Source organism: Marmota monax, unplaced genomic scaffold (assembly GCF_021218885.2).
Source record: "Marmota monax isolate L192 unplaced genomic scaffold, Marmota_monax_Labrador192_F-V1.1 WCK01_AAM20220418_F8-fsc00111, whole genome shotgun sequence".
Lineage (NCBI taxonomy): Eukaryota > Metazoa > Chordata > Mammalia > Rodentia > Sciuridae > Marmota > Marmota monax.
Window position 1 is genome coordinate 4359919 of NW_026695067.1, and position 17041 is coordinate 4376959.

A 17041-nucleotide genomic window follows, 5' to 3' on the forward strand; every position below is an offset into this window, starting at 1 on the left:
TGCTGGGATTACAGGCTTGTGTCACCATGTCCAGCTCCCCTAAAGAGAGTTTTAATTTTAAGGCCTAGGTGGCCTTAAAAAGAGGCTGATCATTCATATAACATAAAATTAGCAAAGCTTCCAAGAGTGATAGGCGCCATTCTGGTGTTTTATGTACATGAACATACCATTCCCATTTTTGAGATGAGAAAGCCAAGGCAAAAGGAAGTTGAATGGTAGAGCATGGTGGGCACACCTGTAATCCCAGTAACTTGGGAGGCTGAGGCAGGAGAATAGCAAGTTCAAGGCCAGCCTCAACAATTAAGAGAGGCCTTAAACAACTTAGCATAACCCAGTCTCAAAAAAAATGAACAGGAATGGGTGTGGTGGCACACATCCGTAATCCTAGCTGCTCAGGAGGCTAAGACAGGAGGATCACGAGTTCAAAGCCAGCCTCAGCAATGGTGAGGTGCTAAGCAACTCAGTGAGACCCTGTCTTAGGATGTAGCTTGGGATGTGGCTTAGTGGTTCAGTGCCCGAGTTCAATCCCTAGTACCTTCCAAAAAATAAAAAGGGCTGGGGATGTAGTTCTGTGGTAAAGCACCCCTTGTTAAATTCCCAGTACTAAAAAGAAAAAGAAAACAAACAAAAAACCAGGAAATTGAATGACTTGAAGAAGGTTATAAGTGACCAAATGGTATAGTTTACAATCAACTGCAGTGCAGTTTAAATTCCTGATTGTAACTGCCTCACTTTTTCAGTCTCCTCCTGATCTTGTAATTCTATTCTAAGGAAATAAGTATAAATTTATTAGAATTTTATTTATAAGGGCAAAGATATAAAAAAAAGCCTAAACGTCTGATGTTAAGAGAACAGGCAACACACATAGGCACTAATATATAATAGAATGTTATGCAACCATTAAAAATAGCATTTATTTTGAAGTTGTCAGTGAATATTTATTTATTTATTTATATGCAGTGCTGAGAATCGAACCCAGTGCCTCACACACGCTAGGCAAGCGCTCTACCACTGAGCTACAACTCCAGACCCCCAAAATAGCATTGTTTGTTTTTTTAAAAATCTAATCCCTATATAACTACAGATCAAATTAAAAGACAAAGAAAATATTCAAAAACACAAAGACAACAGCCTTTGCAAGAATAAGAAATGGTCAAAAGCTGAAAGCATGCAATTTATAAAACAGATATTAAAAAAAGACATATAAACATATGAAAAGACAGTAAAAACAGAAGAACTGGCTGGATATGGTGGCACAGGCCTGTAATCCTAGCTATTAGTTAAAGGAGGAAGATTCAAAGTTCCAAGCCAGCCTGTGTGACTTAGTGAGGCCCTGGGTTCAATCCCCAGTATCGCCTAAAGAAAAAGGAAAAAAAACAAAACAAAACAAAAAAATTGATAGCAACTACCATTGTCAAGGGTTTGGGGAAACATATTACTAATTGTAGCAAAACAAATCAATATATTTTGAGGGTGATCTAGCAGTAAATATTGTATATACTAAAAAGTTAATATGTATACATACCTAACACTCCTAATTCAACCCCCAAAATAACCTATCCCACTGTAGAAATGCATATACCAATGCGTAGAATTACACAGTATATACAAAAAATCTGTATTCATGCTAAATACACAGAAAGCACAAGTACACTCATGCTCACACATTCTGTGACTACACACTTAGGTAAACACACAGAAACAGCCCTATAAGTGACTCGCTCCTAATTTTGCGCACCTCTGGAGAAGATGGGATAGGAAGACACACATAGGCAATGTAATGCTGAAAATTTTTTTTAAACTATATATTTGTACTCTGAATTTTTCTATATTGTTTTGGCTTTTCATGAATGCCTACTCATATTACTACTGTAATTTGGAGATAATTATAAAAATTCAAATAAGGGCTGGAAATGTAGTTCAGTGGTAGAGTTCTTTTTAGCATGTTTGAGGCCCTGGGTTCAATCCCTGTGTTTCAAAAAAAAAAAAAAAACACTAGATAAAATTTAAGAGTCTCCACCTCTTACACTTATTCCTAAACATGAAAACAAGGTCCATAGTGTCAGAAACAAAAAGGAAGAAATCAGTGAGCAAGCACCAAAGCTGAAGGGCTCAAGGAAGAATTGCACTCCTCAGCTCAGGGCTGAGGAGTGGAGTTGGTATCACATAAACACTCCCATCTCAGAAGAGGAGTCCAGGTTCCTGCATGTCAGGAACCAGAACTGAGATAACTATATTAAAGTCAGAGGACTTGAAAGACTTAACTCCATTATCACCTCAGAAAAACTGCCCACTAGCCCAGAGAAGCATTAAGGAACTTTGCCATCTACTAGGGGACTTATGGGAAAAAAGTGTCCATAGAAACTTATGCTTTCATTAGGCATAGATGTGGACTTCAAATTCACATCAGCCAAACCAATGCAACTAGCTAAGCTATATCTGAGCCCCAGAAGAAAGGAAAAATTCCCCTTACAAGTACTTCCACAGAAACAAATCCCCACTCAAAATGAGAAAAATAAACTACCACAAGATAAAATAAACCATTATACAGGAGACTAATATGATAAAGGGAGAATCTGCACCCCAAGAATTAAGAAAAAATAATAGACTAATCTAAAAGCATCTTTCAAACAGTCATGTTTACAAGAATGGTCAAACACTGATCCTTGATGAAAGAAGGCAGGGTCAAGGACACATACTTTGTTGCCTTTTGTGTATTTAAAATTTTCACAATAAAAAATTTTAGCAAATTTCACAACATAAAGTTTAAAAAGTTAAAAATGCCCGAAGAGCCAAAGAATAGAAATCACAAGGTAAGAACAGACAAAATTTTAAATACCAAAAAATGTTTATAAATAAACACAATAATTGAGATAAAAATTTAAAGACTAGTAAAATAGAGCAGATAGAACTGAAGAGGGAATTAGAAATTGGAAAACTGAATGTGAATGCAGAATGCCATAAAAGACAAAGTTAGTAAAAAAAAAAAAAAAAAAAAAAAAAAAAAAGATGTCTAGAAGACTTCATGAGAAGTTTCCACTACTCCTATTAGAACATTGGTTCAAAAAATTAAAAAAGTAATGGCCAAGTGGAGGATAGAGAGGGAACACCATGACAACACACAAATAAGGTTGAAAGAGCACACAAAGACACAAGTAAAAGAAAATGTTGGTAGAAAAAAGAAAAAAAAAAAAGCCCCAAGTGGAATAAATAAAGTCCAAATCTAGAATACATTCATGAAGGTACAAAACAGCAGTCAAGCAGGGCATGGTGACATGACTGTAATCCTAGAGACTCAGAGGGCGAGGAAGGAAGATGGCATGTTTGAGGCCAGCATCAGCAACTTAGTGGGGCCCTAAGCAATTTAGTGAGACCCCATCTCAAAAACGTAAGTAAATAAAGCTGCAGATGTAGCTCAATGGCAAAATGTCTCTGGGTTTAATATCCAGCACCCCACTTCCCTGGGCAAAAAAGAGTAATCAACACATGTAGCCTGAGCTAATTGGGAGGCTGAGGCAGGAAGACTGTTATTGCTTAAGACCAGGAGTGGGAGACCAGTTAGGCAACATAGTAAGACCCTATCACAAAACAAAACACAGAGGTGTGGTGGTGCATACCTGTAATCCCAGCAATTCGGGAATATGAAGCAGGAGGATTGCAAGTTCCAGGCCAATCTCAGCAACTAGGAAGCCCTAAGCAACTTAGTGAGACTCTTGTCTCAAAATAAAAAATAAAAAGGGTTGGGGATTTGGCTCAGTCGTTAAGCACCTCTAGTGTTTAATCCCCGGTCCCCAAACAAAAACAAAATAACCCCCCCCTCCAGTTAAAGAACAAAATCAGAAAGTATAACATCCAAAACAGTAGAAGAGATACTAAGTAAACCTCTTAGTCAAATCAATATAAGGCAGAAAAGAAGAAAAGAAAAAGTATGAATAAATCGAAATCCAAAATAAGAGGACAGAAATAGATCATCCAAATGTACCATCAATCCTAATAACCAAATAAATTAAATTAACCTAATAAATACTAGTCAAAAGAAAGCAAGTCTTACATTGGAATATTTTAATTCACACTTTTTTTGAAAATGATCACACAAAGAAGAGTAAAGAAGATTTCAAACAGAAATCAATACACTTGATCCATTAGACATACAAAACACTGCCTCTAACAAATAGCAAATATGCATTCTTTCCAAGTACATATGGATCATTTATTGAACTAATCATACACAAGGCCAACACAAAAGATTATCTTAAATTCCAGAGAATCAGAAGCATGCCAGTTCTTTAACAATGTAAGTGTGCTATAAGTTAATATTAGAAAAAAGAAAAAAAAAAGTATTGGAAACCAAAACCACTTCTAAACAACCACCCCAAGGCTTAAAGAAGCAATCACAATTGAAATTATAAAGCATTTAATAATAAGCAACAATGAAAGCATTACACATGAAAACTTGTGAGATACCAAGCAAGTGAGATCCAGAGGAAAAACCCAGAGCCTTGTAAAACCCATTTACAAGAATTTCAGAAAATGTACTAAACATCCAACTCAGATGGCTTAAAAATAGAAAGAAATCTCAATATCAATGGATCATATCAAAATCAACATCCAGGTTATACTGGCACACTATACAGTTTTATACAATGTTACCATGGGGAAAAAAAGACAAAATGTATAAAAATGATCATTTTTGTATTATTTCTTACAACTCCATGTGACTCTACAATTATTTCAATAAAATTTCATTTATTTATTTATTTTTTTGATACCAGGGATTGAACTCAGGGGCACTCAACCACTGAGCCACATCCCCAGTCCTATTTTGTATTTTATTTAGAGGCAGGGTCTCACTGAGTTGCTTAGCACCTCACCATTGCTGAGGCTAGCTTTGAACTCTTGATTCTCTTGTCTCAGCCTCCCAAGTTGCTGGGATTACAGGCATGTACCACCGTGCCCGGCTTCAATAAAATTTCAACTAAAGAAAAAAAGAATGTGGTCAAAATCCAAAAAAATAACACCATTTAAGGCTGGTGAGGAAATGGGAAAAGTGGGTACTGGTATATTTACTGCTGGTGGGAATGCAAAATTATACAGCCACTTTCAGAGTGTGGCTGTTTCTTACAAAGCTGAAAATATCCTTACCGTACTATCCAGCAATTGCATTTTTTAGAATTTACTCAAACTGAAACCTATGACCACAGAGAAATATGCATATGAACATTAATATCAGCTTTATTTATAAATTGCCAAAATTTGGAAGCAAGCAAGACATCCTTCAATAGGTGTGTGGATAAATAAACTATGGTACATCCAGACAATGGAATATTATTCAATGCTGAAATCAGATATCAAGCCATAAAAAGACATGGAAGAATGTTAAATGCATATTACTAAATGAAAAAAACAAATCTGAAAAGGCTACATACTAATTGATTCCAACCATACGACATTCTGGAAAGAACAAAACCATGAAGACAGTAGAAGGATCAGTGGTTGTCAGGGATTAGTGGGAAGAGAGGGATAAATAGGTAGAGCACAAAAGATTTTTAGAGAAGTAAAGCTACTCGGTATGACACCATAATGGTGGATACAAATCTTCACACACTTGTCAAAATCCACAGATTGTACAATAAGAGTGCACCTTACTGTAAACTATGGACTCTGAATGATAATAATGGATCAATATAGGCTTATCAATTGTAACAAATGTACCCTCTGGCACGGCATTTGAAGGTGTGCATGTGTGGAGGAGGGCGGTATATGGGAAACCACTGTACCTTCTGCTCAATTTTGCTATGAACCTAAAAAAATAAAGTCTTGTTTTTTTAAAAATATGAATGAAGCAATTCACATGAAAAAGGACAGTAAATGAAAATGGAAGAAATAAATATTTATTGAATGCTTACAATGTAACATTACTATACAATAATAAGCAAATCAAATGGTGTCATTGTTCTCTTGCAGCTTACCATGTAGTTTAGGAACTAACCAACCAACCAACCACACCAATGTAAACCAATAACATTCAATGATAGCATATAAAGGGAGAACCTGATCTACACTGAGAGTGATGACAATGCCTCTGAGGAAGTGACCAATAAAGATATTCTAGCACATGCAAAAGTGAGGGTGGTTGAAACACAGTGATAGGTCAGAAGATTGTCAAAGGTAAGGCTAGAGAAGTAGGGAGGGCCAGATCATAAAGATTTGGGATTTTAAAATTACAGTGTGGGACATCATACTTGGAGGGCATTAAAGGAGAGACATTTTTTGATTTGTTTTTTAGATCACTCTAGCTATTAGAATCAGGGGACACAGAAACCTGCTGAGAGCTGCAACAGTAGGAAAGTGGCTTGGATTGGGTAGGTTATTCTGGAGAAGAAAAGAAGTAGCAAGATTCTAGATATCCAGATAATTGATGGTGATGACCAAACACAAGGAGTGACAAAGTAGGAGATAAGAAAGAGTCAACTCCAAGGTTTTTGGTATACTTGACTAAATGAATAAAAATGCCATTTACTGAGAAGGAAAATAAAGAAGGAAATAATGTGGAGGAGGTTAGAAATCAAGAGTTTAGTTTTACAAGCATTAAACTTAAGATGTAAGTAAAATATCTAAATGGAAATGCCAAGCAGGTAGCTGGGAATATATGCACTGAGCTGAGACTAGAAATGTGAGCAAAAATTATATATTGGAGTCACTGACTTGTAGACAGTATTTAAAGCCACATAAGTAAAAGATTCAGGGCATACAGAGAAGAGTACTTAGTCTTGAACTCTGGGGAACTTAAGTTTTAGAGGCCAGATAGAAGAGAAAGCATAAGAGATAAGTAAAAGAAGCCAATGTTTCAAAGAGGAAGTGGTCTACTGTATTCAACATGCTGAGAAATCAAAAGAATATGGGCAGTCTTGGCTAAGCAACATGATGGTCATTAGAAACCCGAACAATTTAAGGGACAGGGTCCAGATTGAGTAGGCCGAGGAGTGAGCAGGAGGTGACAAAATAGAACTGTGGAATACAAACAATTCTTTGGAGAAGCTTTGATGTGGGGAAGGGGGAGGTAGCAATATAGAAAAACCTGAGGGAGAGGTGTAGTAGAAGAAAAATTCTTTAAACTTGATCTCTCATTTCCTTTATAGTAACTGAATGAGGGAGATTTTAAGACTAAAGAAGAATTTTTTTTTTTTTTTTTTTTTTTTTAGTTTGGGAGCTAGATAATTGTTAATGTGGAGAAGGCGTCAGAAGAGCATGAGTCCAAAGGTCAGGAAATGGAGAGGTTCACTGATGAACAAGTCCCTGAAAATCTATGAGAGAGGATGAGCTCTAGGACATGCACAGAGGGATTAGTCTCTGGAAAGAGGGAGAAGAACTGAGTTTTAGTCAGTGATCATGTACTTATAAGGATTTAATATCTATAAAGCTTACTTCTACCTAAAGAAAAAATATGCACGTATCCCTATTTTTTAACTTTTTTTAAAATTTACTTTTTAGTTTGTAGTTGGACAACCCCTTTATTTCACTTGTTTATTTATTTATTTATTTTTGTATGTGGTGCTAAGGATTGAACCCAGGGTTTTGAACGTGCAAGGGGAGCACTCTACTGCTGAGCCACAAACCCCAGCCCACGTATCCCTATTCTAATATGGAAAGCAGCATCTTCAAAAGTGCAATCCTGAAAGGTTTCATAGAACTCTAGAACACTTGAGTTTGGCCACAACTCCAGAAAACTTAAAAGAAGGAGTTGTTTTAGAGCACTGTCTAGGATTTGTGGAGCATCTTATCTACAAAGGTTATAAAGACTAAAAAAATATAGCTTTAAAAAGTATTTACACATTAATGACAATTCAACCTGATCTTTATTGTATAGTGTATACATTTTACAAAAATATTTCAAACCATTTTTCTTCCATGTTTGTAATATCTTAAAATAGATTCCTGAGGATGGTAGGAGAGAATTATCATCCTCTGGAATAAATGGATGCACAGATTGAAAGAGGAAGGTTAGAAGGTTAGGATCTTTGTCCAAAGTACTTGTCCAGCAATCAAGTGGTAAAGCTAATATCTAAATCTACCTTCTGTGTCTCTCAAACCAATTTTGAGTCAATTATTAAATCTGTTACTAAGTAACAAGTTTGCCAAGTAACTGTGCCTTAATCTTTTGGGGTTAATGACTAGAAGGGCAACCAAGCTCTCTCACAAATCACCACAGTCATGGAATGCTGGGCTGGAAGAACCCTGCTTAGAGTCAAGTAAGATATCTCAAGTTCTAGGTCCTAGGCCTCTCCCAGGTGGCAGTCTGTTCACTCAGATGACTTCAGGAGACACCTAACTCAACACATACATTGAAAAATAGAAAAAAAAAAATCAAGGATGCTAAAGCCCTCAGTTACTAAGACTGAAGCACAAAGGAGCTAAGTCTAGAGCATTGTCTATGAAAAGCATAGCATATGATTTTCTTTCCAGTGACACAATACAGACAAGAATTTCTCAACCTAGATGTTTTGTACTGGGTAATTCTTTTCTTTGTTGTGGGGAACTGACCTGTGTGCTGTATCTCTGGCCTCTATCCACTAGATGCTAGTAGCACATCTGCCAACACCCCTGTCACAGAAACCAAAAATGTCTCCTGACATTGCCAAATGTATCCTGGGGGAAGAAAGGGAGGGCCACCTCCAAATGAGAACTACTGATCTAGACAGACTCTATTGTGATTATAGAAGCCAAGGGCATGTAAGACTGCCTTACAAAGAGTGAGGAATGTCTACAAATTTTTTTTTAAAGGCAATATTTTACACAATTTTTACAAAAAGTCCCAAATGTTCTAGTCATGCAGTATGTACCAAGAAAAGGAGGCCTGGCCCAAAGACCCACATTTTACTTACAGGAATAGATTCTGGAAAACCAGACAGTCACAACATTTAGGAGAAAAAGACAGACACATCTTTGTCCACTAACTGCTCAGCAGGAAGTCATTTCTCACAGTAAAACAAGACTGATTTTGAAGTAGTTAATAAAATTTTTATTTTTAGGGAAAATCAATTATTTTGGGGAAAAACAGACAAAATTTCCTCGTCATTTTCCCTGTCTCCCAGTTCCCATCTAACATGGTTCTTTGAGTCTGCCATGAAGCTTCCTCTGCTTCAGTCCTGCAGAGATGCTGCTCCAATGAATTCAAAGAAAGCCTACACAGCTGTCATGAGTGGAGAGTGCGCCAAACAACTTCCACGTGTTCAGAATTGGCAATACCTTCTCCTCATTAATGCATGTGATTAGCAAGCTTTAGGAAGTGTTAGGAATTCTTTAATTGCAAGTTTTCTGAAATTAGACTCTTGATCCTAGAAGGCAACTGAGGCAAAACCTTGTAAAATATCCAATTAGAGGGCCTACATTATTGAGTGATGACTTGTAGTGTTTTGCACTGAGTTATGCAAAGTCACACACAATAACCAAAGTGACTGCCAAAGTATGCAGAAATCCAGACATATATACTCTGGCTCCCACAGGCCATCAAGTCATCGTTCATCTTCCTATTTTGTGGAAAGGAGTCTATGCTTTTCTGGAAACCTAGCTCTACTAACAGGCTCAAGACAGACAAAGACTGTATTGCCTGAACGACCTCTATCCAGGACAGCAGAAGACCACCCTTAAAAGGCCAACAACAGCCCTCTCTCCATTGGCTATGTGATTTCCTCTGAGAGAAGAAACACTCAGTTCTTTGCTGTCTTGTTTTACAATTATTTACTCTGCCCATAGAAATCTGACTGGTTTTAGGATGCTGGGCTAGGTGGTATTATTCATTTTCCACATCGATCTTGTGCCAGAATACTATATTCATAATGATCTAGATCTTTAGAAACAAACATTTTCTAAGAGTTTATTCAATTCAAAGAGAATTCATAAAATAGTTTTGACTTTACATATTCTTAGAAAGGGATTTCAGAAACAATGGATAATCTATGGCACCCTTAAGTTTTCTAGTTTTGCTCTTTGCTTGGCAGGTACCTCTCCTACTCTCAACACCCCCTTCCCACACCCACACCCACACCCACATTCACCAAAGCTTCCAAAATAGAGTAATCTTGTTGATTTGCCAAGCTATGCTATGATGTTAATTTAAGGGGGGGGGGGGGACAACACTTAACTTTTTTACTTTAGTGAGTGAAACAAAACTAATACCTACATCATAGCCGGACGTGGTCATGCATGCCTGAAATCCCTATGATTCTGAAGGCCGAGGCAAAAGAACCTCAAGTTAAGAGTCCAGCCTAGGCAACTAAGCAAGACCCTGTCTCAAAATAAAAAGGGCTGGAGAATGTAGCTTAAAGGTAAAGCGCCTCTGAGGTCAATCCCCTGTACTGCAACAAATAAACATCTATCTATTAGAAATATCTACACCATAGCTTTAGCTGATCCTGGACAAAGTAATTTACTCCAATCCACCTTGAGGTTTCCCAGTAGCATCACACCAGCTCCCTGGAAAGACATGACTTACCTCAAGGAGCACAGCCCTGGCACAAAGAAGCATTCTGTACAAGTTTGTTGTTTAAAAGAACAAAATGGACACTGTAACACATAAAGCCTTTCAGTTGCTGGAGCAAGGGCAGCCCTATTTATGCTCTCTAGAAGTTAATTACATTAAAAAAAAATACTAAACAATAAACAGCTGGTCTCATGGTTTCCACAGTTTCTATAGGACCTACTCAAGGATAGATTTTTAGTCTTCCTTATAAAACACAACAAAAAAAAAATCTTAATCCCCAAGCACATTACTTCTTTAAAAGCAAGTTTAGGGCTGGGATTGTGGCTCAGTGGTAGAGCGCTCATCTAGTATGTACAAGGCCCTGGGTTCGATCCTCAACACCACATAAAAATAAATAAACCAATATTGTGTCCAACTACTTCTAAAAAGTAAGTAAATAAATAAAACACACACACACACACATATATATTAAAACAAGTTTTAGACAAAGAATACAAACCAAACCCATTTTGAAAAAAATACAATCCATAAGAGGAATAGGAGATGCTCGTCTAAGATTTTAAGTCACTGTCCACTCAATGCCCCCCTGACCCAGTTCCTGATTTTCAAGTTCAGGGGGCAGGGATTAGGCCTCAGCTACTCCAACATTTATAAAAACATTTTGGCAGGTGCTCTGCCAGGCAGTCTATAATTAGTGAGTGTGCTTCAGACACCTAAATGAACTCAAAGGGTTTCAAATGCCAACAGCCAGCCCCCAAGAGTGCTGAGTTCTATAGCCGCGCAGTGGCTGCCGTCCAGGACTTGAGGCAGGCTGCCTTGCCATGGCACACACGTGTGCACTCACACAAGCCAGTTCTGAAGAGTCGCTTTTTTCAAAGCTCTAATGGCTTGACCTCACCACCTGCTGCATTTCCTGAAGACAGACAGGCTCTGGAGCTCCACTTGTTCCTCGCACGCGGCTGCACTTTCTAGGAACGACCGCACACACGCAGAGGCTGGCCAGCTGCCAAGGCGGGGGCAGCCCAGCCGCCTGGAGCCTGAACTTTCCCAGCGCTGTCAGGGCGGGATCCTATGAGCTGACTCAGCGGCCAGCATGGAACTCTGCCAACCGTACAGCAGTGCGGGGCTGCCGGCAACTCACAGATGTTTTGCTAAAGCAAAGCAATCAGCCAGGAGGCGGGTCTGGGCTGGCAGCCAGGGTGCTGCTGTCGTAGAAGTTGGGATTCTGATTCTAGTCCTAGCTCTACTGCTATCTCCCTGGGTCATGTGAGGGAAACCCTTTGTACATCTCAGTACTTTCTCTGGTTCAGAGGCCTGTCAGTGTAGATGCAGGAAGAAGATGGCACTGTTTGCATAAGACAGCTTCTGGAGCATTACTAGCCACCATGTGCTTGGCACTGCACAGATATTCACATGGACTAGCTCATTAATCTCAAAGTATCCTTGCGAGGCACCTTCATTACTTTTATTCCACAGATGATAAGACACAGGCTTAGAGCAATTCAAATGTGCTACCAAAAGACCACAGAGGAAGATACAGAAAAAAAAAAATAGGATTTGAGCCTATTTCTCATTCTAGAATCTACTGCACACTGTTGTTGTAAAACTTACGTCAACTGCACAGGGCTCCTTGATCCAAAGAAGCTTGATTTTTCAGGTTCCAAAGGACCTTTCTTACATTTCTCAGCTGTCCTGTGTTAACCCATGGCTCTTCACAAATAATTTCTAAACAGCACCATTTGGAACACATGAAGAGCATGTGCACATTCTATATTCTGAGTATCCAGGTACTAATGGCTTTATCATGAACTCCCAACCTAAACCATCTCATTGTTTGAGTGAGAATATACTACATTGTACATCATAAAGAAAAAAAATTAAAATTAAAAGACTTGGAATAAGAATACAAATTCTGTAGGCTCCACTCTCCAAGATAATTTATTAGGACTCCAGTCTCTTTTAAAAAAGTTTCCCAACCAACTCTGACATTTAGAAGTCATTTCAGCCATGTTTAGAAGTTTTCCTTGGCTATAAAGGGAATTTTGAGGTCCACCCTTCTCTCTTTCTAAGCAGATGTTATAAGGGTGAAATGAAATCATATCTATAAGCCTCTTTACTAGGAAACATACACAGTACAAGAGCTTCTTGTCGGCTCTGTTCAGCTATAAGACAACAAATCTCCCTTAAAGAGTATGATCCTGGTTAGCCTGGAAATAAGAAGTTCTTGGGCAAGATTGTTCTTTTACGTTATTATTGGAAAAACTCCAGTGTCATGCATCTCACATTTTTAGATGCATCCTCAACACCTCAACACAGTTGCAATCTCATTCTTCCTTTAAAAAAAAAAAAAAAAAAAAGATTATACTGATATTCTTTCGGGTCAAACTTGGAACAATCTACATCGAGTTACTGATACAGTCTATTGGTTTAATCAAGAAAGCAAATGTTAATTTCTGTGTGTAGGGTGGGTGGTGGTGGTGTTGGTGATTAAACCTGAAGCCTCAGGCATACTAAATACATTACCACTAAGCTATACCCCAAGCCCAAGAAAACAAATATTAAGTGAAAAAAAATAGTTCAAAGTCTGTTTATGGTGTGGATCAGTGAAGTGGGGTGAGCAGACCCAGATAGGCATAGCACCAGACCATCCAATACTCTTTCTAGCTAGCCTTTAGGAAGAATAAATGGCCTCCTATAGTGGAAAGACTGACCTGCTTAAGCTGCTCATCCAGATTCCAGCTTGGCTGTCCAGTTGTGGAGACAGAAGGTGGGGCCTTGGAAGCATCTTTGGTATGGTCTTCTTTAGCTTGTTGTCCGTGTGGTGGGAGCCCTGGTGCTGGAAGCAGACTGGACATGGGTGCTATTCTGGGGTCTTGGCGAGTTGCCTTCTGCACATGAAAATATTTGGAAGCAGCCTGGGCCCCCTTTTCAGCCACCTCTGCAACATCCTCATCCTCATCCTCATCTTCTAAACCACCTTCTTCTTCCTCAGGCTCTGAGTTCACGTTGCTCCGTTCAAAAACTCGGGCCACTGGTGTGGCTGGTGGAACTCTGGCTAAGGGACCCAGAGCAGGGCTGCCAGAAGGTCTCCCAGGTGTGGCAGAAAGATGAGTTGGCTGTGTAACTAGTTTTTGCGTATACAGGAACTGGGCTTCTCTCATCTGCTGTCCCTGTTTCTCTCTGGCATCCATTTGCAAAGGAGCTAGATGTGGCTGCTTCTGCTGCTGCTGCTGCTGCTGCTGCTGCTGCTGCTGCTGCAGTGGCTCCATTACTGCTTCAAGCTTCGACCACAGATTGGCATGGCTCTAAACCCAAGCATAGCCCAGCAGGCACACTGGGTTTATACTTTATGTGATTAACCAAAACCACAGAGGAGGAGGAGGGGGAAAAAAAAAAACCTATGTAAAACAGATATAAAAGGCTTTCTTTTCTCCAATAAAAAGCCATAAGTTCTCAACACTAAACATAAACTTAGTGCTTCTAAACCTGATTTTCAATGAGTATTTGGGTTTTGAGGGGTGGGTAGGGAAAGTTGTGAAGAGGAACAGGATCTAAGAGGGGAAATGGGGTGAATTTCAATAGTGGTACACTACTGAGGGTTTTATTTTTATTTAAAAAATATTTTTGTAGTTGTAGATGGACAAAATGCCTTTATTTCTATTGTTTATTTTTATGTGGTGCTGAGGATAGAACCTAGTGCCTCATGCATGATAGGCAAATGCTCTACCATTGAGCTATAGCCCCAGATCTTACTGAGGGTTTTAAAAGAAGCAATTCAGATGATATTTAAGCTGCTAGCATCTGTGTTCTGATCTCTCTCCCTCTACATTCTCAAACATTGATCTGTTTATTACTGAAAAGGTAAATGGGTTTGTACTAAACAGGAATATGAAAACCACAATAATAGAGGGGGAAAAAAGAAGGCCTGCTAGCAAAAGAGAGACTATTGCTTATATTCCCAGGCCCACTGAAGAAAGATATTACCATTCAAGTTGACACAGACAGACAGAATGCATCCTCTTAACAGAAGAAGCAAAACCAAGCAAACTGCTCTTGGGTTTTAAACTTTGCAAATTTCCCAGATCAAATTGCCAGCCTGCTTGCCGAGTGTACTGAGGCAGGCAAACTGGACATTATAGCCTCAGAAAGAATCCAATTTCAACAACATGAAAGAAAGAAACACGCAAGGAGGCAAGAGTCTCAAATTGCAATCCTTGCTCAAAAACAAACAGGGAGAATTCCTCTGGAGATTTTAAAGTTAATTAATTTGAAACAGGTATCAATATTATCTAAACAAGGTAATGCGGCTTCTTTTTTATAAATGGCCAAGTAAATCTCCTCACATCCCCTTTCTTTATGGTTAATTTCTATTATGATATTTATTCTACAACGAATACAAAAAGAAAAGGCTCTCAGGCCAAAAGCATTGTGGGGGCAGGTTTATCTGCATTCTTACCAGTCTCCAAACACATACCCCTTTCACACCCTTTCCACCTCTACCCCCACCCTCCTCTCCAGACTCCTCACTTGAGTTGTTTTCTCAGCAAGTCTCTATAACTGAATTACTATGCAGGAGCAAATTTTAGGGTGAACAGGACTTGCAGCATGGTGTACAATTTTGTCATCACATGAAAGAAGTTGCACTGTACAGGTTGGGACTTGATGCATGCATTGTTTCAGTGTTTGGGGATTGGGTTTGAAAGACAAAAAAAAAAAAAGAAAGAAAAGTAAATGTCTTTAGCATATTTAAAGATTCACAGGGAAGTAACTGCATCCCTAGCAATAAAAATGGTTTGGATTAAGTTTTTTAAATAGGTTAGAGTAAAAAAAGTACAAACTTTAAACCTAGGCAAAAAAACAGAGATTAAAAATTCTCATTTTCTCTGCATCTTAGAAGCACAGGTTGTGCTTTTTGTAGTCTGTAAGATTCAAATTCCAATTTGCCCCTCACTGTCTCTACTTCCTCTCCTGGCACTTTTAGAAAGTGTGAGTTTGAGATATGTCCAAAGCAATACTTTCATTCCGCTTTAGCTCTTCTTAGAGTACCAAAAGGAATGAAAAAATTTAAACCCACAATAAATCCAATTGGCAAAATGTTTGTTTATTTATTTATTTATTTTTTCCTGTACTGGGCATTGAACCTAGGACCTTGCACACACTAGACACTGAGCTACATCCCTAGCCCAAAAATGTTCATTTAAAGTTAAAAAAAAAAAAAAAAAAAAAACTTGGGTCAAAGAAAATTAAAGAATAAAGTAAATGATTTGGTAGTCATTAAAACATGTCCTGTAATCATTACAATCAGTCACAATCGAAATAATTTTTCAACCAAGTCCTGTCAGTCACTGAACAACTGCTTCTTGTCTTGTGGCACCATGTTCTCTATGCTGTCCCCAGCAGAGGGGGAGATGTCCCACAGCTACTTCAGTAAGTCTGAGATGACTCAGTTCTACAACTCAATATACACATTCTCCCCGCCAAGAGCCCATCTTCCCCCAGCCCCTAAGTAGCCAGTGATCCAAACAATACCACCTGCCTACATTTGGAGAACTTAGTCTCAGAAATCTAAACCACTCCATCCCCTCACACAGGTCCTCCCCTATTTCCCCTAAAGTTCAGGGACCACTAAGCCAGGCAAAACCGACAGCTTGCGCCTTTGAGTCTGGCCTTGCTGACCATTCCTTTACCTTCGCTGCCAGACCCACGGGCCCAGGGCCCCTCCAATCTCCCCTCCCAGGTCACTCCAATGGCCCCCCTCCCATTCTTTGTCCCCCCACCCCACCCAGCCCTATCACTTTTACCTCTACTAAGCTCTCTCAGCCAATTCATTGGTTCTTCTCGGATCGCCCCGACCCCACCTATCTTCGCCCTCTCGGTTCCCAGGGGCCCCCTTACCCTTTTCTTTCCCTTTATCTTAAATCACGCCTATGGGCACAGGACGCCCCGGGGCTCCTCCCCAGGGCTCTCACTTTTCCTCAGTGGTCCCCGCGCTCCGACGGCCCGCGCCTTCGTGTCTCCCCTACACACCTGCCTCCCCTCCCACCTCGGTCACCTCCACCTGCCACAGCCCCCATGCCCGCGGCGGCTGAAAGAACTAGGACCCGCTCAGCGTACCTGTGCGGGGCGCTCCCGGTCCGCCGCGGCAAAGGAGCCGCTCAAAGCCCAGCGCGGCAGCTGCGTCTCCTACTCTCCGCAGCCGGGGGCCACAGCCGGGGCGGGGCCCGCACCGGAAGCGGCGCCGCGGGGCCGGGGCAGCCGGCCGGGGGGCGGGGGAGGGGCGGGGAAGGGTGGGGCCCACGGGCTGGGGCGGGGCTTGAGACCGGAAGCGGCTAAAAAGGGAACGAGGAGGGGGTATGGGGCGAGGCGGAAGTGACTCTAGGGACAGCTGGGCCCGCCTGTGTTGTGAGGGGAAGCAAGTTGAAGCGGGCGGAAGCTTCAGCCAATAGGAAAGCACTGAATAGAAGAGTTCCGGTGGGAGACTTCCGCGGGGAGTTGAAAAGAGCCGGGCTTCACCTAGTGTTTTTTGGGTGTTTTCTGGTTGCGGAGGTTGGTATGGTGCGA

The 17041-nt window shown here is 40.1% G+C and overlaps 1 protein-coding gene across 2 annotated transcripts in view; it reads right to left on the reverse strand.

Annotated features, from left to right (window-relative positions):
• Positions 1-16700, reverse strand: part of Arid3b (AT-rich interaction domain 3B) — a 59627-nt gene extending 42927 nt beyond the window's left edge. For both annotated transcript variants that reach the window (XM_058573810.1, XM_046428090.1), the window contains exons 1-2: positions 16595-16700; positions 13192-13825 (exon numbers count right to left, since the gene is read on the reverse strand). In XM_058573810.1, coding sequence (XP_058429793.1) covers positions 13192-13749 — 558 coding nt within the window. In that variant the 5' untranslated portion in view covers positions 13750-13825; positions 16595-16700. The remainder of the gene's footprint in view (positions 1-13191; positions 13826-16594) is intronic.
• Positions 16701-17041: the final 341 nt, after the last annotated feature.